Raw genomic sequence first — 23721 nt, 5'->3', positions numbered from 1 at the left:
CATGTCTGCAGTAGCTGCAGGAAAACTGTACCCTGACCAGTTATTGCAAACACTGCGTGAACCTAAACTGCTCAGGTTCTCAGTAACCTTATGTTACACGACATGTATGCACAAGGGCACCTCTGTGTAGCCACCATTATCACTGTCCAAAGTCCCATTTTGGCATCAGCTTCATTCGCTCTTTCCTCGGGTTTCATCGTCTCTCCTTCTGTCTTCACGCTTCTGGCCTTTGTCCTTGTTTCTATTAATACCATGACTTTTCTCTCTTCCCCTGCCATCCTCTTCCCTCGTACCTCAATGTTTTTTTTTTAAACGTCTCTCTGGCCCTGTCCCTTCTGACCTCTCTGCTTACTTCTACTTCCACCATCTCTCTCTGTACCCTGTGCTGTTATAACATATATTTTTCCACTTTGTTTGCTGTTAACTTAAATAAGTTTGCTTTCCTGTCTAGTGTAAATCTTGAAAAAAGTCACCAAAGAACCAGCACAGGCGACAACTTAGATTTGGTGATGAGCATTAGTAGATGATTGTGTAACAACACTGATTTTTTAACTGTGAATATGATATAGGCAGATATTAATTTGACTTCTAACTTTTTGTCTGAACTTATTTTCTAATGTTTTTGCATTTTCTTTGCACCTTCACAAAGTTATAACAGAAATCCTTTAGAACTTAAGTTCAGTATTTCTCACCTTGATCGCGTGCTTCTTATCCACTGTCTTAGTTGCCACCAGCCTTTCTTGTCACTCTAAAAATCTTTCCTATTTCTGACTCAGTCTTTGACCCCCTCAAGTCTCTGTCTTTCCCTGTTTCTCAATTTCTGACATCTCTATGTTGTTTTTTTCCCCCCTTGTGCTCATTGTCCTCAGACTCCATCACCTCCCCAACCTCCCTCCCTCTCCTCCTCTCCTGGGGGTTCATAGCTCTGCAGTGGCTTGGCTCTGACTCATGCTTGGCATATGTAATGTGCATTCAGGTCTGCATGTGTGTATTGGGTGTGTGAGAAAAACCGTCTGTTTGTGTGTGTGTGTGTGTGTGTGTGTGTGTGTGTGTGTGTGTGTGTGTGTGTGTGTGTGTGTGTGTGTGTGTGTGTGTGTGTGTGTACGGTCCACAGAGTCCAGTGAACATGAGGACAAGAGCACAGATGCCTCTGGGGAGGTTGCTGTTGAAGCATCAAGCCAGGCCCCAGCATCTGCTGAGCCTCCAACTGAAGGAGAGGAGGCCCCAAAATCTCCCTCTAAATCTCCTACCAAAGTTCTAGATGCAGATGAGGAAGAGCTGGGTCCTCTGCCTGACAACTGGGAGATGGCTTACACTGAGAAAGGGGAAGTTTACTTCATAGAGTAAGAGATATCCTCTTATTAAATGTTATTTTGATATCTGTAACTGATACAGGGGTTTAGTTATAAAATAAATAATAAATAATGGTTAAAACACATTCAATGTAAATCACTTTGCAATGTGCACCTACTTTAAAATCATGGTTTATGTATGGCTATGTGAAAACTTTATAGCGCTGACCTCTGAGTTGAATAATTGATGAAACTCCAGTACTCTTAATCAGACAGGATACACACACACACATTCACACACACACACACACACACACACACACACACACACACACACACACACATGCACGCACACACACACAAAACTTTTGCCCTCTCATCACACCCTTCCTAATTAGTGGCTGAGGGCTAATTACTGGATTAATGACCATTTAGTTTACCTTGGAAATCCCCTTGTTTCTCAGCGCCCCTGCACACACACACAAACACACAGGTCATTACTGATACTTTGCACTCATCTCTTTCTCTTATCTTCTCTGCCTCTTGCTGACCTCTGTTTGCACCTTTCCTCCTTTTATTGCCATCATCTACATGTCTTTTCTTGTTTTCCAGTCACAACACCAAAACAACATCATGGCTCGATCCTCGGCTCGCAAAGAAAGCGAAGCCGCCAGAGGAATGCAGGGAAGACGGTGAGTGTGAACAACCGGATTTTTCTCTTGTAAGCTTCAGTTTATGTTCATCTTAGTCAAGCTCTTCGCTGGGTGTTTGTGGGAGTGTGTGCTGTTTCTGCATTTCGTGATGTTTGTGCACCAGTGTTGTCTGTTCCAGATTCACTGTTCCAGACTGTTTTCCTTTCTTGAGAAAAAGAACACAAAAACACTCAATTTGAGATGTTTGTTAGTCTGTACTGCTTTTGTGGGGGTGTATTCATACAGGAGAGTTGAAACCCAGACAGACTAAATTGGGCATATAAATTTTACCGCTTTAGATTTGTTGCTGAGAATGGATCATTAAGCATAGGACTGTCTTGCAAGATGTGCAGAGAGGACAGTAGCTCTTTCATTAAATGTCCTTGAATTTCTTATTGACCAAATGTTGAGCAAATAATGAACTTCAGAGTAAAACTTGACATCCTAGTGTCAGCTAGTTCTAGTTCTAATTCAAATGGAGATGTGTTCAGACATTTTCAGCATGTAGAAATTAAAACACTAATATCTGCAGAAGGTAACAAAGGTGAATATGGAGAAAACTCCATCAAAGTCTCTTTATAAACTGTAGTTTACAAGAATGCAATGGAAGAAATATATTTCCAAGATTGAAATGGAAATCAGAACCGAATATTAAGATTGCATGTTTAAAAAAATAAATAAATAAACACAAGGACTTGACTGAATCTTGATCTCTTAACACTATGATAGTGGCCAAAGAGGAAAAGCACTACATGGAAAAACTGGTCTTTACATTTTGTGAGGACTAAAGCAGGGACCGATGAACAGCCCTGAAGAAAATTAATTTCATACATGGGGCAGACAGTTTGTTCTCAGATGGCCTGAGAATGATTCAGAAGTGCCAAAGGGAAAGAAGTGCTTTAGTTATTTTTTTAAATCAGCGCTAACAAAACAACTCCAAACCCTACCCTTCCCATAAAAGACAACCATTAGCTGCTCAAAGTTCATTGCTTTTTTTTTCTCATGAAGGTGTGCTTTATATCAAAACTTGTTTCACATTTTTGTTTTTTACTGGTCTATAACCGTGTACTTCAGAGTGTATCACTCCAGTATAAAACAGAGTTTATTGTGTTTAAAGTCTGGAGAGTTCAGCTGCTCTGGTAAAGACATAAATCTTTTAAAAACCAAATGCATATGGAGATTTATTGTTGGAGAAACAGCCAATTTGTTACCTAAAAAAAAAAAAAAAGCTGGGCAGTGCAGTTTTAAGCAAACATTACTCAAACAGGAGCCAGAAAAAAAAAAGAGTGCATTTGTTTGGGAATATTTTCCACTGAGGATTAATACATTCTGGCTGGTTCAGCGCAGCAGCTCCGAAAGTTTTTGGTGTGTCACCCTTGAATTGTGGCGGTTTGCACTCACAACCCCTTGCGATATATTCCCTGCCAGGGAGGATTGACCTGATAAATCACTCTTCATCTTGAATAGTTTTTTGAGACCAGATCAATTATACAGATGGGGACAAAAACCCACAATGGTCACTGAAATAACTTGAAACTGACTAAAGTAATAATAAATTAAATTTTACTGAAAATTAACTAATGAAAATCAGACATTGCTTTTGAATTGTGGTTCAGCAGAATTATTTAAAAAAAACAAACTAATGAAACTGACCTGGACAAAAATGATGGTACCCCTATAAAAGGCTGAAAATAATTTGCCCATATTTGACCACCTTCCTGGACGTGGCCACAAGAGGAAAATTGATGACAAATTAAAGAGACGAATAATACAAATGGTAACCAAAGAGCCCAGAACAACTTCCAAAGAGATCAGAGGTGAACTCCAAGGTAAAGGTACATCAGTGTCACATCGCACCAGCCGTCACTGTTTGAGCTAAAGTTGATTTAATGGAAGATGACTGAGGAAGACACCACTGCTGAAAACAAATCATAAACAAAAGCCAGACTGGAATTTGCCAAAATGCATATTGACAAGCCACAAAGCCTCTTGGAGAATGTGCTTTGGACAGATGAGACAAAACTGGAGCTTTTTGGTAAGTCACATCGGCTCTATGTGCACAGACACAAAAATGAAGCATACAAAGAAAAGAACACTGTACCTACTGTGAAATATGGAGGAGTGTTGGTTATGTTCTGGGGCAGTTTTGCTGCATCTGGCACAGGGTGTCTTGAATCTGTGCAGGGTACAATGAAATCTCAAGACTATCAAGCAATTTTGGAGAAAAATGTTCTGTCCGGTGTCAGAAGGATTTGTCTCAGTCACAGGTCATGGATTGTCGAACAGGATTATGATCCAAAACACACAGCTAAAAACACCCAGGAATGGCTAAGAACAAATCCTGAAAGCCAACTTATTCTGAATTGGCTTTCTATGAACCCCGATCTAAATATTATTGAACATCTGTGGCAATATGCCTTGCCTTGACTAGACTAGACTAGACTAGACTAGACTAGACTAGACATGGGCATAAAGGCACACAGTAAGGGCCGCAAATGATGATGGCTGCGAGGACGTGACAAGGAACAAGGGAAAACGCAGACAATATATGCACAGAGGAATAATGAGGGAAGTGGAAACATCTGGGGAGAACAGGTGAACAGAATACACTAACGAGACACAGGAAGCAAAACAAAATACAAAGCACATAGGACAAGGGACTGTCAAAATAAAACAGGAAGTGACCAAACATGACACAACACAAACTTGACATATAGGGAGGCTGGCACAGGGGGGAATCTAAACATATGATTAAACATAAACATCATCAACACTATGACATCTGAACCGGACATGGAAGCAACTAAACGGGGAAGACACAGACACCTGAAACACAAACACCGAAGACTAGACACAGGAGGGATTACACAGACACCAGAACACAAGAACCTGGGGAAGACTTAGAACAAGGGAAACAGGAACTAAATACAAATAACTATAACAAACAACTAAAGAAATTAAAAAACAGACTTCAGTTACAACAACATAAAACACTGGGCAAAAGGCCCAAGACCATGACAAGGCATCCTTCAAACCTGAGACCCCTGGAGCAGTTTGCTGTCAACAGGTGCAGTAGTCTCATTAAGAGTTACAGAAATCACTCGATTGCAGTGATTGCCTCAAACAGTTGCACAACAAAATATTAAGTTAAGGGTAGCATCATTTTTGTCCAGGTCAGTTTCATTACTTTGTTTTTTAAATTTTTATTTATATAGCACCAAATTACAACAAACAGCTGCCTCAAGATGCTTCAGCAATGTCAGATTTTCATTAGTTTGTTTTCAGTAATTTATTTTATTTTTTTTTACTTTTGGCAGTTTAAAGTTATTTCAGTGACTACTGTGGGATTTTCCTTAACTAAAGGCCAACAACTTTGTCCACGTCTGTATGTATCCAGGAAAGAAAAAACAAAGAGTGGAGAAATAGTGTGTTGTTATTCCTCTCTAACCCATTGATGATTTCATGGCCCTTGTGTTTAGAGCAGCAGGAGGGTGTGTGTCCTTTTAATAGTTTTATTGAAGCTAAGTAAAAATCAAAACTAACAACACAGAAATTTCAGGCAAAAGTTAGTAGCAGTTGTTCTGCTACAGGAGTCCAGCACAGTGGTGATACAGTGTGATCAGATATATGACAGTGAGGTGATCCAACATCCCTGCTGCTGTCACAGTGGGTCGCTGAATTAGTTTGTGATGTGATCTGCCGGAGCGAGATCTAAATCGATACCCTCTCTAGCTCTCCTCAGTTTTCCATCCCTCATGTCCTCTCCCTCACCTCACATCTCCCACTCTTCAGTTATTCCTCTTTCCTTCACTCTCTGTCTCACTATTGCTCTTCCTATTCCCAGTAAAGGGCCAGACTGTGACAGGAATTCTAATAATGGCGCTCAGCTCTGCCCAAACTGGCTCTTACTCTATACACACACACACACACACACACACACACACACACACACACACACACACACACACACACACACACACACACACACACACACACACACACACACAGTTGTTGGTTCAGACCCTTTTCACAAACATGGCTGACAGTACTTTAGCTTTGCCTTGGAAGATGTCAGTAAGGTTTCTGTCACTTCTGATAACGTCTCTTATCCTTAAAAAAAGACGAAGTCACCTTGTGGTTAGCAGCTGTTACAATAGCTCATGGAGCTCAATGTAATCTCTCATTAAAAATTTGTTTCATACTGTGTGTAAAAGGTGGACATGGGCACAGTGGCGCCTCCCAATGGTTTGGGAGATTCTTTTATATTGCCACCTTTATACTTTTTTTTTTTTTAATTAAATTTACATACAGTACTGTGCAAAAATCTTGAGCCGCCCCTCATTTCTTTATATTTTGCTTCCAAGCACCCAGACTTCATTGTAATTTTTTTAAGTGGTCTTGAGCAATAGTTTTCTCATCTTTCTGAAGTTTTTTCAAAATTATTTGGACATTGGCTGCTTTTTCATTCATTTTCAGTCTAGTCCTTGAACCTGACCATTTTCAAAAGAATGTTTTGTTTGGTAAGGGATTATTCACAATTATCAACATTTTCCAAAGTGTAGAAACCATACGCTGGGGGGGAGGGGGTGAACACCCAACATACGCTTTTCAAATAGTTAGAAAATGTCGGTCAGAACTACGTAAAATGAGCACTGCCACCTGATCGCCAATACCTGAGGTATCCACTCTCGTTCACTTGTACGCCAGTGCACTATTGCGTGGTGTGAAGCAATATGGCCTCTGGTGTGGTGGATCAATTCAGAGGCCTCACTGAATTCTCTAAAATAGGCCATCATTCACAGAAAGACTCTACTACCAATATTAGACAGGAACAACCTGTGGTGTGGAAAACAGCTAAAGCTGCTGGAGATGAATTCAACAAAGAAGTTGGAAGAATTGTCCCAGAAAGCCGACTCAAAATGGAAATCGTACACAGTAAACCACAGAAAACGATGATGGATTTTATTCAGAAGGTATGTACATTAATTCTACATCTATGCTAGCCCGTATATTTGTGCATAATCTGGTGATTGGCGGCCGGCACTGTTGCTAACTTTTGTGTAAAAAAACTCACTCTTGGCTGTCTCAGAAGTCACTCGAAGTCGCTAAAGGACGAATTGAGGTCCGGGGGTGGGGGAGTCTGGGCGATGCCATAGCATATGAAGGGACACAGTACGGGTGCTATATGTACACAAAACACGGCAACAGTGGAGTTTTCAGGTTTCCGGTATTGTGCCAAAAAGTGATTTCAGATTTTTTTTTTTTTTTCAAATGTATTATCTTTGCTTATATCTGTAAATAGACTGTGGTGCACAGGATTTATGAAGTGCTTATATATCAAATGAAGAAATGACTTGTTTTGCAACTATATTTATGACTCTGCATTATTGTATCTACATTATAATCAAGCCTTTTTGGCTACTCTTTATAGAGCTGTAATGTTATTTGTTGCAATTTCTGCAGCCCTCTTGGCCAGATCTCTTGAGAAAAAAAGACATTTTTAATGTCAATGATAGTTTTTACCCTCATCAATAAAAAATATATGAAGTCACTTTGCCAAGAAGTGATCGCAGCTTCTACCTTGTGACAGGACTGCTGTTTCTCGCTCAAAATGACATATCATTCATGAGAGATATGTTTGACACGTTTCACAGATTTTAGGCCAAAAATTAATCTACAGCAATTTAAATACCACCAATCTTTTTTTTTTTTTCCAACACTGGAAATTTTGGCAGACGATCACTTTTTGGCACAACATCGGCATATCTTGAAAACCCTCCAAAAGTTTCTGATGACACTGGAAAAAGTCGCTAAATTTGTTGCTAGTCGCTTTTTAGAAAAAAAAAAAAAGTCACTGGGGGATGGGGTCTGAAAAAGCTTAGCAATAAAGTCACTAAGTTGGCAACGCTGGTGGCCAGTGTTGCCAAAAACTGATCGCAGCTTCTGCCATGTGACAGAAATGTTTTTTATGACTCAAATTGAATTGATATCATTCATAAGAGATAATGTCTGAGATATGCTTGACAGATTATAGGTCAACAAGTCATTTACAACAATATAAATACAAGCAATTTTTTGGGGGGCAAATATAGGAAATCACTTTTTGGCACAAGACCGGCTATTCAGATGACAAATCGCTCCACTGCCACTGTGTACAGTGTGGCAGCATGTACATATTGCATACTTGCACTTCAGTACAATTTTTTAATACATAGGAACCAAGATTTCTAGAAGTTTTCAACACCAGGATGTGTTTTTAATAATTCCTATTACATTAAAATACCAACATTTTCTTTGTACACTTTTGGGGAAGAGGGAGGGGGGGGGTCTAAAAAAAGAGTACTCTTAGTACACTTTGGAAAATGTTGATAATTGTGAATGACCCCTAAGCCACTTAACACTGACATATGATCATTAAAGCATTAAAAAAGGCACTTAATCCAAGGAATGAACCAGTGTTGTATCTACACGTAACAGCCACCTTAGCAAAGAACCAATTTCAAATTGTATAAATTGTTCGAATTTCTTTAGCTGAATCTATCTATGAGAAAACTGCCAAAGATAAAACAGTTTGACTGGCATAAAATAGTATTTTTGCATCAACAAAGTGATTCCTGAAGAGCTATTAGGTGAAAACTTGGCAAGTCTGGGGATGTTGTGCAGTCTGTCTTTAGAAAATCTGAGGAAACAGCAATTCAACTCAATTTTTTTTATTCATATAGCACTAAATCACAACAGTTGCCTCAAGGTGCTTTATATTGTAAGGTAAAGACCCTACAATAACACCAGAGAAAACCCAGCAATCAAAACAACCCCCAATGAGCAAGCACTTGGTGACAGTGGGGAAAAAAAAAACTTTCTTTTAACAGGAAGAAACCTCCGGCAGAACCCAGCTAGGGGAGGGGCAGTCATCTGCGGCGACCGGTTGGAGCTGAGGAGAGAGAGACAGGACAAAAGATATGCTGTGGAAGAGAGTCCGAGATTAATATAAGTAGTAATTAAATGCAGAGTTTGTATAAACAGACTAAAAAGAGGTGAATGAAAAGAAATATTCAGTGTATCATGGGAACCCCCGAGCAGCCTAGGGCTATTGCAGCATAACTAAGGGATGGTTCAGAGTCACCTGGTCCAGCCCTAACTACAAGCTTTGTCAAAAGGGTTAGTTTTAAGCTTAATTTTAAAAATAGAGAGGAGGTCTGTCTCCCAAATTCAAACTGCTCCCCCCCCCCCCCCGCGACCCTGAAAGACGATAAGATGGATGGTTTGACTTGCTAGTTGAGTCACCCTCTAGTGGCCATTCAAGAAACTGCAGTTTTTGGCATTGTTTTACTTTTCAGTCCCATTTGCTGCCTGAATGATTTCTTTCTTTCTTTCTTTCTTTCTTTCTTCTGCAAGCTTCTTTCTGCACTGTCTGAAGCTTATTTGTCTTTTTTTTTAATCTTTTGCTTTGCCTGTTTCCATCTTTGGGGGAAGCAGCTGTTAAAGGAATTTAATGCTTAAGTAATCACTACTGGCAGAGGAATTTGGATCAAAGACTGTTAGCAGAGCATTTGTGAAGGCCCTGGATGACACATCACGTCCTCTTGCAGCACCTATGAATTAATGTCTTCCAGAAAACAGTTTTAGATGCCAGGAATTTTTCTTTTTCAATATAAACAGCTAAGCAAGCACATGGGATGACAGAAGGATATGTAGTAGTTTAATCCAGCATGCCGATCCTTACATTACTCGCACTGTTATTCTTTTTTTTGTGTGTGATTTTTAGATAGTGTCCTGTAGCTCTTGGTTATATGCTGTTCTGTCAAATTTTTTGATGTTCATACAATACTTTGGAGTGCCTGCTGTAAAACTTGATAATTTAAAAACATTTTTCCATTTTTGCTTTAATGGACATGTAATTTGCAGATGATGAAATATGCATGAAAGCAAGGATATCAAATTATGCAAGGGGCGTGAATAAAACAATAAATATGGGATGGGAACATCAAGAAGAGGTGGTGCTGTTTTTAACTGGCCCACCGCCTGAAGGATTTCCCAGAGTCTCATAGCCTCAGGCAGGAAACAGAAAAATATTCAGACACACTTTCATCAATGCTTTTTTTTTTATGCTTCTTCCCTCTTGTTATTCCCTTTCCGTTGCTTCCATGTATGGTCTTTTTGCTCCACTTTCCTTTAGCATTTCATATTCTCATTCGCTATTCCCTTTCTCTTTGCTTAGCCTCTCCACATTCTTTTGCTCCCATGCTGCGTTTTGGGTGCTTTTGAGAGCATGCTTGTTTGTGCCGGATGTGTTTGCACAAATTTACAACCTTTGTGTGCATTGTAATGTATCTATTTGCTCAGGCTCAATCCCAGAGTTCAAAGGCTTGTCACCTCAGATCTGGTTTGCTTGCAGTCTTTTTGTCAGTGAGTCTTTTGTTGCGTAATATCTCTTCTCTCGCTCAGAGCAGGAAAGAACAGGACAAGCTTCAAGTCTCCAAGAGTTGGTTTCAATTCTCCCTTTCATAGGCACTCAATCCCATGCGTCATTTTTGGAGTAATCCCTCTGCTGTTGACTAAAACATGCTGTTTATTGTCATTTGGAGGCAGGAATTCTCACTAAGGCCAGCATCACAGTGTCAAAACCGTGCTTGAAACTAACAGAGGAAGATGGAGATGAGTACAGGCTTGCATATGAGGAGCGCTGAAACACACTCTCAGACAGCAAAGCTAAAAATGTTACATCAGAGTTTCATCACTGTTATTACACTCGGTCATGTCTGGACCACGATCATTTCTCTGTCTCAGTTTTTCTCGTCCTTTCACTCTCATTTTTCTGTAATCACTGTTTTATCTGTTTCTGTATTGATAGCTGTTTTGTTTTTTTTTCTGTCTGTGCTCTCTAGGGCTAGACTCCAAGATGGTTAAAAAAAATGATACCTTGAAAAAAATCTCACAGCACCACTTAGTGTGTTTTTTTTGTTTGTTTTTTCAATGAAGATTTTAATTCATGTGGGAGATTTTGGACTGTTGGTCAGATAGAACATTAATTTTAATATGCCAGCTTTGGCATGTTTTTACTATCTTGCTGACACGATAGACAAACAACTTCTCACTTATTACAAAAATAATTTAAAGTTCAAAAGAATCTTTTTTTTCTTTTTCTTTTTATTGCAGCCCTACATAGAAGTGTGGGATGTTTTTTCTTTGAGTTTACTCTTGATGTCATAGTTAGCTTTTTTTTTTCCTGTCAGATGAGTCAGATGAGTTCATTGTATCTGCTCATGGCTTCCTGTTGGTCAGAGAGACGTTTTGTGAGAGGGAAGATGAGTCATCTAATGCAGAGGAATCACAATTAGACTTTATGTCAAGAGAGACAGAAATGCACATACACACTGAGCCCCCTCAGTACTCATACTATATTCAGACACATGAGGAAGTCAGTTTGATGCCAGAGATGACAAACTTTTCAGCCATTTAATACCCCCCTGACACACACACACACACACACACACACACACACACACACACACACACACACACACACACACACACACACACACACACACACACATAAACAGCAAATATAGACTTGTATGAATGCTTAAAAACACACACATACACCCTCCCCCCTCCTCTCTGTATTGCAGCGGCAGGAAATAGAGACAAGACAGAGCCCTCAGCTCAGGCGAGGGGGAAAAAAAAGACTTCCACTGGTGGTTTCCATGGAAACTGTCTCCCTTTCACTTCAGGGGGAGGGCAAGCGACTAGTGGATGACTTAGGCCGACATTTAAGGTGGCTTGTGGACAGGGTGAGGGGGAATTTAAGGTGGTTTGAAGCATGAATCCATCAGGTTTTTTTTTTTCGCCTCAAGGATGAGAAGGGTCATTTAAGGTAATGGCGGTGCGGCGTTGGCGGTTTGAGCAAACAGTAAAGCAAAGGAAAGATAATTGAAGCTGCACCCATTTCACCTTGGGCTGAGTAGTCAGCATGCCCAACAGCAGGACACACACATACACACAGACTGACACATTCACACATGGATTATTTATATCTAAATCACAGATCTGTTCATAATTATATTAGAGTGCGAGGGGATGATGCCACAGTATCAGTATCACACAGACCAAATGATTGTAAAAATAAAAGGACTAGGGGTGGGTGGGGATGTCTGTGATTCTTTAAGTGGGTCAGGCAGTGTTTTGGACTTGGTCTTTTATAAATACCTGAGTTTAGTGCTCTTGCATTGCTTTGAGAAAACTATATGAGATGTATATGTTGTTCTCACATGTAGTAATTTCTTAACAATTTCCACAAGGTTTCCTCCAGATTTAATTGAATGTGTTTGTACTTACAGGTAGAGCCAGTAAATGAGCACATGTTTTAATTAATCTATAAATCAACATGCACACACGTTGATTGATTGATTGATTAATGTTCTAAAAAATTCAGCACATGTCCAGACTGAATGATAAATTATTTATTTATATTTATGTTTACTTAGATAATTAATAAAATAAAATTCTGCTTCTTGAATGTTGAAAGGATCATTTTAACCACATTATAAAGTTCTTTACAGGATAATTAATTAACAAAATGCTCAGATGTTATGTAAACACAGGAACTTTGAAATTGCTACAAGTATCATGTTTTCAGTTGAACAAAGAACCGTGTCTTCAAACAATTTAAACTTAGCAGCAGCCCAGGAACTTGTTTTAAGCTTTTTGTGCTTTACAGATTTTAATAGTCAGTGCTAGAAATACATTTTGGTCAGTACTTTGTTCATTGGGTTTACTTTATTATTGGTGGAAAGTGACCAAGTTTTCACAGGACTCTGCAGTCCTCTGAAAAATAAGTACACCCTTAGTGCTTCCATAGGAATTAAGAGGGTAAGTAACAGCCAGGTGCTGCTAAGTGCATTTAATTAACTGATCATCTTGCAAGTATGACCACCACTATAAAAGCAGAAGTTCTGGCAGTTTGCAGGTCTGGAGCATTCAGGTGTGTGTTAACATAATGCCGCAATCTACCCAGGAGTGGATGTGCCAGCAAATTAAAAAAAAAAAACAAGAGCTGCAGCTCAGACTCTACAGGCCTCAGTCAGCATGTTAAATGTTAAAGCTCATGATAGTACAATTAGAAAAAGATTGGATAAGTTTGGCTTATTTAGAAGGGCTGCCAGTAGCAAACCTTTTCTCTCTAAAAAGAACATGGCAGTACGACGTAGGTTTGCAAAGTCACATCTGAACAAACCACAAGACCTCTGGAACAATGTTCTTTAGACAGACAAAAGTCCAGATGTTTACCCATAATACAAAGTGCCATGTTTGTCAAAAACCAAACAGCATATAAGCACAAACACCTCATACTGACTGTTAAACACAGTGGTGGAGGAGTGATGATTTGGGCTTGTTTGGGCACCTTGTAGTCACTGAGTTGACCATGAATTCTTCTGTATACCAAAGTTATTCTAGAGTCAAATATCAGGCTGTCTGTCCAATGTTGCGAGAGACTAAATGTCATACAGAAAATAATTCAAGTTATTGCTGCTAAAGGTGGTTCTACAAGTTACTGAATCATGGGGTGTACTTAGTTTTTCACAGGTTATAGTTACAAATTGCATAAATGAGACTATTTAAGACCAGACGATAAATAATATGAGAAATGGAATCAACCTTTCAAGAACACTAATGCTAATGAGACATTCTATATATCCGGAATATATGTGAGTGGAAGGGAAACAGCTTGGCAGATGGACTGTTGCTGAGTAGGTGTGTGTTTTTCTATGTTAGCTCAATCTTATAGTGCAATCTAAAACCCCTTGTGTTTCTTATAAGCTCTCTGAAAGCTGAGTGCCAAACCAGAAAACCAAAACATCTTGAATTTTGCAAAAAACCGGCAGAGGGAGCTCATAACATGTTGTGTGAGGTGTGTAAGCATGTTTGTGCACCACAGTGGAAAGTTAGAAGTGAATTAGAAGAAATGGGCATAGAGTATGGGAGTTTCAGCAGCGCCTTGACCCAGTTCCTTTATAATGGAGAGAAGAGAGATAAATCAACAAAGGGATGGATGAAGTGAGGGGGGAACAGAACCAGAGGAGGGAGAGGAGGAGACAATTAACACAACAGCCATGGAAGCCATCCAAGGCAAAATCAAGTGGGTGGGTGAAAGAGACAAACATGAAGTAGTACGTTGTAGGCATTTGGCCTTGAAGGATTTGTGCACACGATAAAAGGTGGAGAACTAAAAGAGAAAGAAGGCAGGCTGACGTGTCAGATGATTTAAATGTTCTTTTCCCTCTCACCCTGCTTTCAATTAACATTTTTGTTGTGATTCGTGTTTCCATGAAGAAGCTACCACTGCAGATCGAAGTGCTGTCTGTCTATTAACGGAGCACTTGGGCGCGTCTAGCTGTGAGCCCTGAGATTCATGTCGTCTCCCCTTAGTGGTTCAATATAGGGTCTACCTTCCTTCTTCAGCTCTCAGCATAAACTGACTTCATTTCCCTTATCTGGTTTTTCTCTCCCTCAGAGCTGCCCTACGGCTGGGAGAAGATAGATGACCCCATCTACGGCAGCTACTACGTGGAGTAAGTTTCCCTGTTGACCTGGATAACTCAGCTGCTCTGTAGTAAAACAGGAAATGCATTTCCATGCAGCACAAGGCCTCGTTATGAATTATAAATGATTCAATTCTCATTTCTTTCTCATATATTACAGCTTATTTTATTAAACATTTAAAGTAAAGCATTGTTTATAAGGACTATTCTGTGAACAGTGTTGATAAAAAACCTGTTCAGTGTTTCAGCGCGTTATATTATAAACACACTTTTTTGGTGCACTTTTTATTATGGAATTACATTCTTTCAGATACAGTTTTAAGAGGCTGCTGCTGCTTTAAGCGCTAGTTCTATTTTCTCATTTGCTTTACACAATTTATTGCAAACTAGCCTGGTGTTATTAAGCTGTTACAGTTATCATGTTTGCCAACACCTGCCAGACATTAGTTTTACATCCAGCAGAAACGTCTTCCTTGGATATGTGCTGGCATTTTATCTCCAGTTTGGTCCTTCATCTGCTGCTGTTTTACTTGAGTAGAGTACTAATGTTTACTAGAAACAACAGCTGAAAATCTGAGCTGTTGATTCTCAGTCAGATCAGCAAGACTAACAACCCTTTCTTTCAGCAACGAGTCATTTAACTGAGTGGAGTTTAAATGTTAGTGATTTAAAACAGGGGAAGCTGCTATTTTTATGAATGAGCACTTCCTTCTGGCACTTGAATACCTAGGAATACAAGGTTTTAAAAAAAAAACATGATTACCGTGATTAAATTTCTAATACAGTATTGCATTTTGGTATTTCTGTTGGCTTCCGCGGAGGCTTTAATCTGTCCTCGTCCATAATTTGTAACAATGCACTGTATTTACAGTCACATCAATAGAAGGACTCAGTTTGAGAATCCGGTCCTGGAAGCTAAAAGGCGCCTGGAGCAGCAGAGGCAGATGCAGAGCCAGGGACTCTCTGCTCTACCGCTGCCTACAATATACAGAGGTACAATTCCACACTGTGTGCAATACTTACATTGAAAACATGCTGACGTGCTCACACAGTTGCACAAACATGAAAATGCCATGACTGCAGAAAGAATATGTGTAGCACGTAGCCTTGGTCTTGAGGACATCACATGCTGGTACACTTTTGAAATAATTACACATTTTCCCTGCTGTACTGAAACTCTGTTTAGAATACTCTGACCTGCGTTTTCCTACTCTTTCCATGGCTTATGTCACAGATTGGGCTGTTTCATGAGTATGTGATGGGGCGGATAAACATTGTCAGTGTACAGGGTTGAATGAAAATCATGGGCAGTGCGGGGGACAGAGAACATGCCCGCCCTAAGGCCCCTAGCGGTCTAATCCAGGCATGCGTACGATGACATACTAGACCAGGACATTATGCACTGCTTCATCTGAGGGTAAACTGCATTTCTCCAGTGGGATAATCAGGAAAATGTATTTTCATGTTTCCGCATTCAGAAAAAAGTTGCAATAGATACATCCAGTACTGAATAAATCATGTCAAAAGTTTCGATCCAAGTAAAAATGACTTTATACCATAATGTTCAAAATTTCTAAAAAAAGAAAAGGAGGTGTAAATTTGTCCCTCACAATCTTGTCTCAATGTAGAGAAGCCATTGTTTACAAGGGACCCAACCCAGCTGAAGGGCACCTTCCTATCAACAGCCCTGCAGAAGAGCAACATGGGATTTGGCTTTACAATAATAGGAGGCGACGAGCCCGACGAGTTCCTGCAAGTGAAGAGTGTGATACCAGATGGACCTGCTGCTCAGGACGGAAAAATGGACACAGGTAATTATGTGTACTGTGCAATTTTGACAACTGGTTTAGAAATAAATTGAGGTTTAAACAAGCTGCAAGCTGTCAGTGCTGTCACTGCTGATAGTGTAACACTGTGTTTGTAGAAATGTTTAAGTACTCCCTCATTATTGTGACACCTCAGTGTTATGGACCTTTTTTTTTTGCCATGGCAGATCAAATACAGAGAGCTTATACTGGCAGGAATTTGAATTTTCACCTGCCTGTTGGCAGGTTCTGTCAACATGTCTGGTTCCTAAAAATCCACAGAAAGCAGTAGTGTCAGTATCCAGTGCATTTTTGTGTTGCTGTGTAATTTTAGCATCAAAAGTCAAACAAATCCAGAGATTTCCTAACATGAGAGGCAGTGATTTAGATCTTGACAGCAGAGCACACACAGACCTCAGACAACACAAGGCCCCATTCTTGAAGTGCCTCTGATTAAGTGGATTACTTTAATTTCTCAAGTATTCAAGTCTTCTCAAAATTCCATTCAAAAGTTAAAGGCAATATTTTTCTGTAACAAGGTTAATATTTCAACAGTATATACCTTCTGACGTGTGCTCAGTTATTGTTCCTTAAGTTTTGAGGTTTTCTTCATTAAATTGTGCCTGTAGCTTACAAATGTGTGTGCAGCCTCAGCTTCATCAGATGTATAGAAAATACACCAGCATACAGCTTAAATTATACATCCATTAAATTATAGTCCGCTAAGACAATATTAATATGACTTGAACTATAACACAGAGCATTCTTTGCAGACTTTCTCCCATATAATACAAACCTCTATATTGTATTACTTCCCATTTTTTTCTGGATAATTTTTCTAATTGCAATACATTTGAAGGCTATCACACGTTTTCCCCTCCTTTCTCTATTCTTGTTGCAATTCACACAGAAGTTTTAAGTGTCATTGTTTCCATCTCAATAAAAATATAATTGTTGCCTCCAGTTAAGTGAAGTCCGGTCTAAGTGGGGTGATAAATGCAATCCATTTTGACCACAATACTATAAACTTTTTTTTGCTGTACTTATAAGGAAAAGGACAGTCTTTCCATTATTTAGCTCTAATTTTTAACCAATCTTTAATTTGTGCTTCATCAGGTTTTGGCCGCTTCCTTGTCAGAGGATTTTTCCCTTCAGCAAGTAGTACTCTCATTAAGTATTTGTCATCTTTAATTTGAATGTCCCTCCGTGAATCACCAACTTATCATGGTGAAGGGTTTTGTGCGTTCCTGGGATCCCATCAGATACGTTGTCAGGGCCAATTTGCCCCTGGTAGGGTCTTCCAAGGCAAACTGGTCCTGGGTGAGGGGCCAAAAAAAAGAGTGATTCTGAAAACCCCTATGATGATGAAAAAAAAAAAATCAATGGTCCAGTTTACTCTGCCTGGGACAGGGTTACCGAGGTTCTACTCTGGAGCTAGGCCTGGGATAAGGGCACAACCCAAACCCGGATAAGCGATGGATGGATGGATGGAAGGATGGAGGGATGGAGGGATGGATGGATGGAGTTTGAATGTACTGAGGCCCCCAAATACTTTGTCAGACTATCAAATGGAATTGTGGTCCTAAATATAGATTCTAAATATTTGTGGATTTCATTCGAAGCTGACTTGAGTTTTGGACATTCCCAAAACAAATGGTAATAATGATTAGCTACTGATGATCCACTTAACCTCCAACAATTCATTCGTACACCTTTGATGTTTTTTTTCTGAGCCAAAGACATTCATGTTGGGTTAATTAATTGAATAAAGCACTGTATGAATGCGTGGTTGAGTGGTCAGTAAGACTACAAGAGCACTATAATATAAATGTATATAGATGCCAGTCCAGTCCATCCACAGTAAGCACAGCACAGGATACTCTTTACTTCAGCCATACATGTAACATACTCACATATGAAAGGATGTTGTATGGAAAATACAAATAGGAGGCATAATATGTCTTTGGTAGCAAAATATACAGCTCTCTGTACCACTCTTTTTTTATATGAGCATCCATTATTAAGGTCAATGTTGTTTTGCTTTTATGATACCTGCATTTTTCTTTATCAAAGTCTTTTTCAGTTTTTCTCAAACTCAATTCAAGTCCAGCTGATGAAAGTCTCCTGTGCTGTATAATAAATGGTATCAATATTGTGGGAAAAAAAAGAAAGAAAAAGCTGCCTTGGTACCCCAGGAGTCATAGAAATTTAAAACCTATTGGTATGGTTTCCACATCCCCAGAAATATGAATTCATGGGCATCATTTGTCCTTGTTGGCATATTTGGGGTGCCCTATATTTGTGCCTGTGGCACTGTACGTCCCAGACAAGGACTTCAGTATCCTCTCAGCACACTCTGTCCTCTGTCAGTGCACTGTTAACATCCTCCAATAAGATGGAGAGAAAATGATTTGATTGGCCGTAACTGACACCAGCCCACACAACACCTACTTCATTAGGGGATTCAATCTGCTTTTATAGCCAAACAGCAAGAGCACAAGCAGTCAAGGTAAAATAATTTGTACACAGGTATGCCACTGTCATACACCCCCAAACATGTGTTTGTGCTTTGGTTCATAAACACAAACGAGCAGCAACATCCACACAAGCAGTAATGCTGTCTCGTGTGGCTCACTTAGTGGTTAGAGAGAACCAGTGTTGCTGTGTTAGAGGAGGCACAGATTGGATTCTTGGAGCCAGTGTGTGTTTTCATTTGTAGTGTCCTTGAGTAAAGCTCTAAATCCTGTTCATTACCAGTTTATTGTTGCTGGTGAAAATACCAATTCCATAGGTTGTTGGTGTCCTCAAAGAAACAGGTTGTTTTAAACTTTATACAAACAAGCCATTTTTTTAAGTCTAAGATCAAAATGCTAATGTTAGGAAAGTCATAGTAAGCCACAGTCAGGATCAGAGAAGGACCTGCTGTATGAGTTTTTATGTGTACTCTCTTCTGAACCTGTGAGCCGGCCTCATGCCTGGCACGGCTGGTGCCTAAACTGCTCATTTAGAGCTCATTTCAGAGCTGGGATTCCTCCTTCCTGCTTTCAGCTCCTGCTCTTTGCTTTTATGTCTCTCCCTCTGCCTATCAGTTTCTCTTTTATCTGGATTCTATCTCTTTCTGTTTTATCTCAATCTCTCTTTGTCTCTGCAGCTTACCCTTTATTATGCTTGCTTATCTAACCATGTCATCTGACACTTTTCCTCTGTTTTCAGCCTCAGCATGTTTTCATCCATGTTCTCTTTCTACCTCTCTAGTTTGTTCTCTTCATCCCTCTACCCTGGTCTGTCAGCCTTTTCCTCTCTCTCTGTGTTCTGATTTCTGTTCTCTCCAACTTGCTCCTCTATGCTCTGTGACATTGCCAGAGCGCACACACATTCACACTTACACTTGCACACTGTCACACACAGACACTCCCTGGCTGAGATTAGCTGGCCTATTTGAGCTGTGCAGCATTGCTCTTAGGGATTTTGTATGATTGTGCATGTGACATGTATGGTGTATGTGTGTTTGTGTGTGCGTGTATACTCATGGGAATGTGTGCGTGTCTGCACGTGTGACACAGAGTGCCTCCAGAAGTGTGAAATAGAGGATTTGAGGCAGCTGTATTTGTCATGGGGCTGTGAATTTAAAGCTAAAATCCATAACTTTCCGCACGTTCACACTACAGCAGAGATGACGGAGTATCTAGTGTTGCATTTGTGAAGTTATTTCACCTCTTTGTTATTGGTGTGCAAGAAAACAATGTTATCAATCAACTAGGAACAGTAATCTAAAGTTCTAATACTGAAGAGTCTGACACCGCGAGCCAGGATGGGTGTAATGAAAAAAACTAAACACACACATGCACACAAAATCTTGTAAACAATAGTATTTGTGCATTTTTTTTAGACTGTGAGATGGAGTCGCAGCATTGTAGTGCACAGTGCATGTGGCTGTGAGTGTTTGCACATTTGAATATTTGAGATTTTCATGATTGAAAAGGTCTCTGTCAGTTTGCACCAGTCATACATCGCCAAGACTCTGACCTCTGACTCTCTCTCACCTGTCTGTCTCACACATACACTTGTAGGTTGCCTGCTGTGGCAGTGAACTGATATCATGTTCTCGTGTAGCACTTTTGAGGGGTGGTGTGACTCTTCTGTGTGGCTGCAGCATGTTCTGATACCTCTGAGAGTTGACACTTTTATTTTTACTGCAGTTTGTCAAACATGAGCCACTGACAACAGATCATTTGGTTTGCCCAGCATGTACTGTAACATTCTGCAGTGTGACTGTGGCTGCTTCTGTCTCCTCCTTCAGGTGATGTCATTGTCTACATTAATGACATCTGCGTGCTCGGCACTACCCACGCCGATGTGGTCAAGCTTTTCCAGTCTGTACCGATCGGTCAGAGTGTTACCCTCGTGCTCTGTCGAGGATATCCTCTGCCCTTCGACCCTGAGGACCCGAGTGCCGCAGCCAGCGCTTCCCTAACACCCATCGGACTAGAGCACCGTTCATTGGTGGTGAACGGCCGCAGCAGCTACGACCCGTACCTGGAGTACCTGTCGCTGAGCTCCCAGCTTCCTGCTCAGGCTCTAGCCCAGACTGGAGCTTCTCACCCCGGAGACACACATCTGGATGGCTCATCCCTGCCGCCCACCACGCCCGGCTCAGCATCGGCGCTCACACCTCACAATGACAATGTGTCAATGGCCTCTTCGGGGACTGCAGGTGTTGCCGGGGCAACAGCACAGGGGGCAGAGCTGCTAACAGTTACCATGGTAAAAGGGGCTGAAGGATTTGGGTTCACCATTGCCGACAGTCCTACCGGTCAGCGAGTTAAACAGGTGACGCATCATGACTCCTCCTTCATCAGTCAACGGTCCAGACATGAAGGCTTCAGACCTGCTTAATATTTTAATTGCATTTTTCCGTCAGTGTTTCAGAAATTAAATGTGTTCTTTCAAGAGTGAAGTCTCAGCAGTCAGCTAAAGTAGTAGAGTTGACTTACAAATTAAACTTGAAGTAGAGTTACAACAGCAGGTCAGAGAAAATTTAATTTGATCAACACAACTTGGTACAAAGAGATTGAGATAAGAAGAACAAAGTGAGCTCAGCTTGTGTTGGATTTGCTATCTGCTAACGTGGTATGAATCAAGAGTCTCCTTAAGGTACAGAGCAAAAAAAAAAAGAAAAGAAAAAGAAAAGTCCAACCTGCATATTTAAATACCTGGAAAGAAGGAACAGATAAATTAGAGTCACTGATTGGGGATGTGACAGATGCTAATATTCATCCCAGTTGTATTTGTACTCTAAAACATCTGCACCACAAAATGCATCTGTCTCCACGAACATGACTGCACCTGTGCTTTTTCCATTGTTTTGTTTGAAGAATTTCTCACAGTCTTCTTGAGTTAAAGTAGTTCAAATGGCTGTAAATCTTTAAATGGCACAACATGTGCAGTGAAGATTTTAGAGTTTAGGTCCCACTGTGGACAAGTGCAAGTTTCCATTGTAACTGATTGCTATTGATTATGGTTGGCAATAGCAGTTTTATGTTTGAGACTGGAAAGTGCCATGAAGTCAAATGTAGTAACAGTGGATGTTGTTGTGGTGCAGGTGCTAGAACCGGGCTCACAAGGAGCATCAGGACTGGTAGAAGGAGACCTGATCCTGGAGGTTAACCAGCAGTCAGTGGCTGCAGCTGGACATGGACGAGTGGTGGAGATGCTCAAAGAGTGTCCCGTGGGGGCAGAAGCAACACTCCTCATACAGAGAGGAGGAACAGGTGAGAGACAAATGTTTTCTTTTGACTGTTTCCAGTACAATTACACTTTTTCTAGAAAGAAAAGTTTAACTTACTACCAATTATCAATAGTAACTGTAATTTCAAACACGTTGTTAGAAAATAATGTGAATAATGTTCAGAGTAAAATTAAAGTCATTTCTAGACTGTCTACAAATGTTTTTCTCAATTCAGGAGAATTGGTTGGTGTAATTTTACAGCAGGAAAAACTACTGTTAGGTAAATGTTAGGAAAATGTATTAAAAGATGCCTTTCTATTGTCGGGGTGAAATTATGGAACAGTCCTGACATAATTATGAAAATGTGTCATTCAGTTGTAGTTTTCAAAAGAGATTCATTTTGTGGTTTGTGTTCTTGTTCTTATTTTTACTTTTTTCTTTTTGGAGGGTACGGCAGCTTAAAGGAGGAGTATGTAGGCCTGGCAGCTGTCTCAGCATATTCAGTCAGTATGTAACTGTCACTATGACTTATGTAGCACTGTCATTGAATAAAAAAACTAATTCAACTAACAAATCACTTAATATAATATTAGTGTATAATATAATAAAAATCCTGCAGTTTTATAGATAAAACCCTAATGATCCCCTTTTAACTGGAGGAAACCTTCAGCACAACCAGGATCAGGGAGACACCTGCCACACGGGGTTGGAGTGAAGGGGAAAAAGAGGCAGAAATTGGCAGCATATAGAGACAACAACACGTTAAAGTACAAACTACAGGAGACAGAAGATACAAATAATGAATGAAATGGTAGCATATAAATGCACGGGAGCACACCTCTGCAGCATTTTGCTACCAGATCCAGGCCTAACTATGAGCTGTAAATGAATGGGGAGTGAAAAAGAGGAGAGTGGTGGAGCAGTACTCAGTGCATTATGGGAGGTCCACCAGCAGCCTGAGCCTTAACTGCTATAAGGGGTGGTTCAGGCGGGCCACCTGATCCAGCCCTAACTATGAATCAAAAAGGATTTTTTTTTTTTTTAATCTAGTCCAAAGCATAGAGAGTGTCTGTTACCTGAACTTAAACTGGGAGTTGGTTCCAAAGGAGAGGCTCCACCTCTGATCCTGCATTTGTAAACTCTAGGACTCACCCATCCATCAATTTTCTTAGCCACTCATCCAGTTTAGGCCTGAACAAAAACCGGATTGCACGATGGACAGGTCGCCAGTCCCTCACGAGGCTAACACAGACAGACAGCCATTCACACCCTAACTCCGTGGGTAGTTTTGACTCACATGCATGTCTCTAGACTGTAGTACTACACACAGGAAGTCCTGAACCAAAAACCTTCTTGCTGTGAGGCAGCAATGCTAACCACTGCACCTGTGTGATGACTCTTGAAACCAGTATTCTAAAATGTGTTTTGTGGAGTATATATTTCTCTTTATCTTCAAATTATAGCAAAAGTCTAATTAGTTTCTCCTCTTCAGTGCCCTATTTGATCTGTCTGCAGTGGTGGCAAAAATTATTTCACTCCAGTTAATATAGAATCACATGTGACATTTTGTTAATATTCAAAGAACAGGATAATTTTAGAAAAATTAAAGAAGGGTCCAGTGCATGAGCAGCTTTCTGCTAAATATAAGCTGGCTTCTGATGGAGA

The 23721-nt window shown here is 40.2% G+C and overlaps 1 protein-coding gene across 2 annotated transcripts in view; it reads left to right on the top strand.

The window, feature by feature from the left end:
• The window catches only part of LOC115782074 (membrane-associated guanylate kinase, WW and PDZ domain-containing protein 2-like), a 94472-nt gene that overhangs the window by 52723 nt on the left and 18028 nt on the right, over nt 1–23721 (top strand). For both annotated transcript variants that reach the window (XM_030732079.1, XM_030732078.1), the window contains exons 5-11: nt 1115–1343; nt 1905–1984; nt 14496–14553; nt 15395–15516; nt 16152–16334; nt 20629–21158; nt 21931–22099. In XM_030732079.1, the coding sequence (XP_030587939.1) occupies nt 1115–1343; nt 1905–1984; nt 14496–14553; nt 15395–15516; nt 16152–16334; nt 20629–21158; nt 21931–22099 (1371 nt within the window). The remainder of the gene's footprint in view (nt 1–1114; nt 1344–1904; nt 1985–14495; nt 14554–15394; nt 15517–16151; nt 16335–20628; nt 21159–21930; nt 22100–23721) is intronic.

The sequence above is a fragment of the Archocentrus centrarchus genome, chromosome 6 (genome assembly GCF_007364275.1).
Source record: "Archocentrus centrarchus isolate MPI-CPG fArcCen1 chromosome 6, fArcCen1, whole genome shotgun sequence".
NCBI classification, from domain to species: Eukaryota; Metazoa; Chordata; class Actinopteri; order Cichliformes; family Cichlidae; genus Archocentrus; species Archocentrus centrarchus.
Note: the sequence above shows the minus strand (reverse complement) of the source record. Positions and strands in the feature narration are given on the sequence as shown.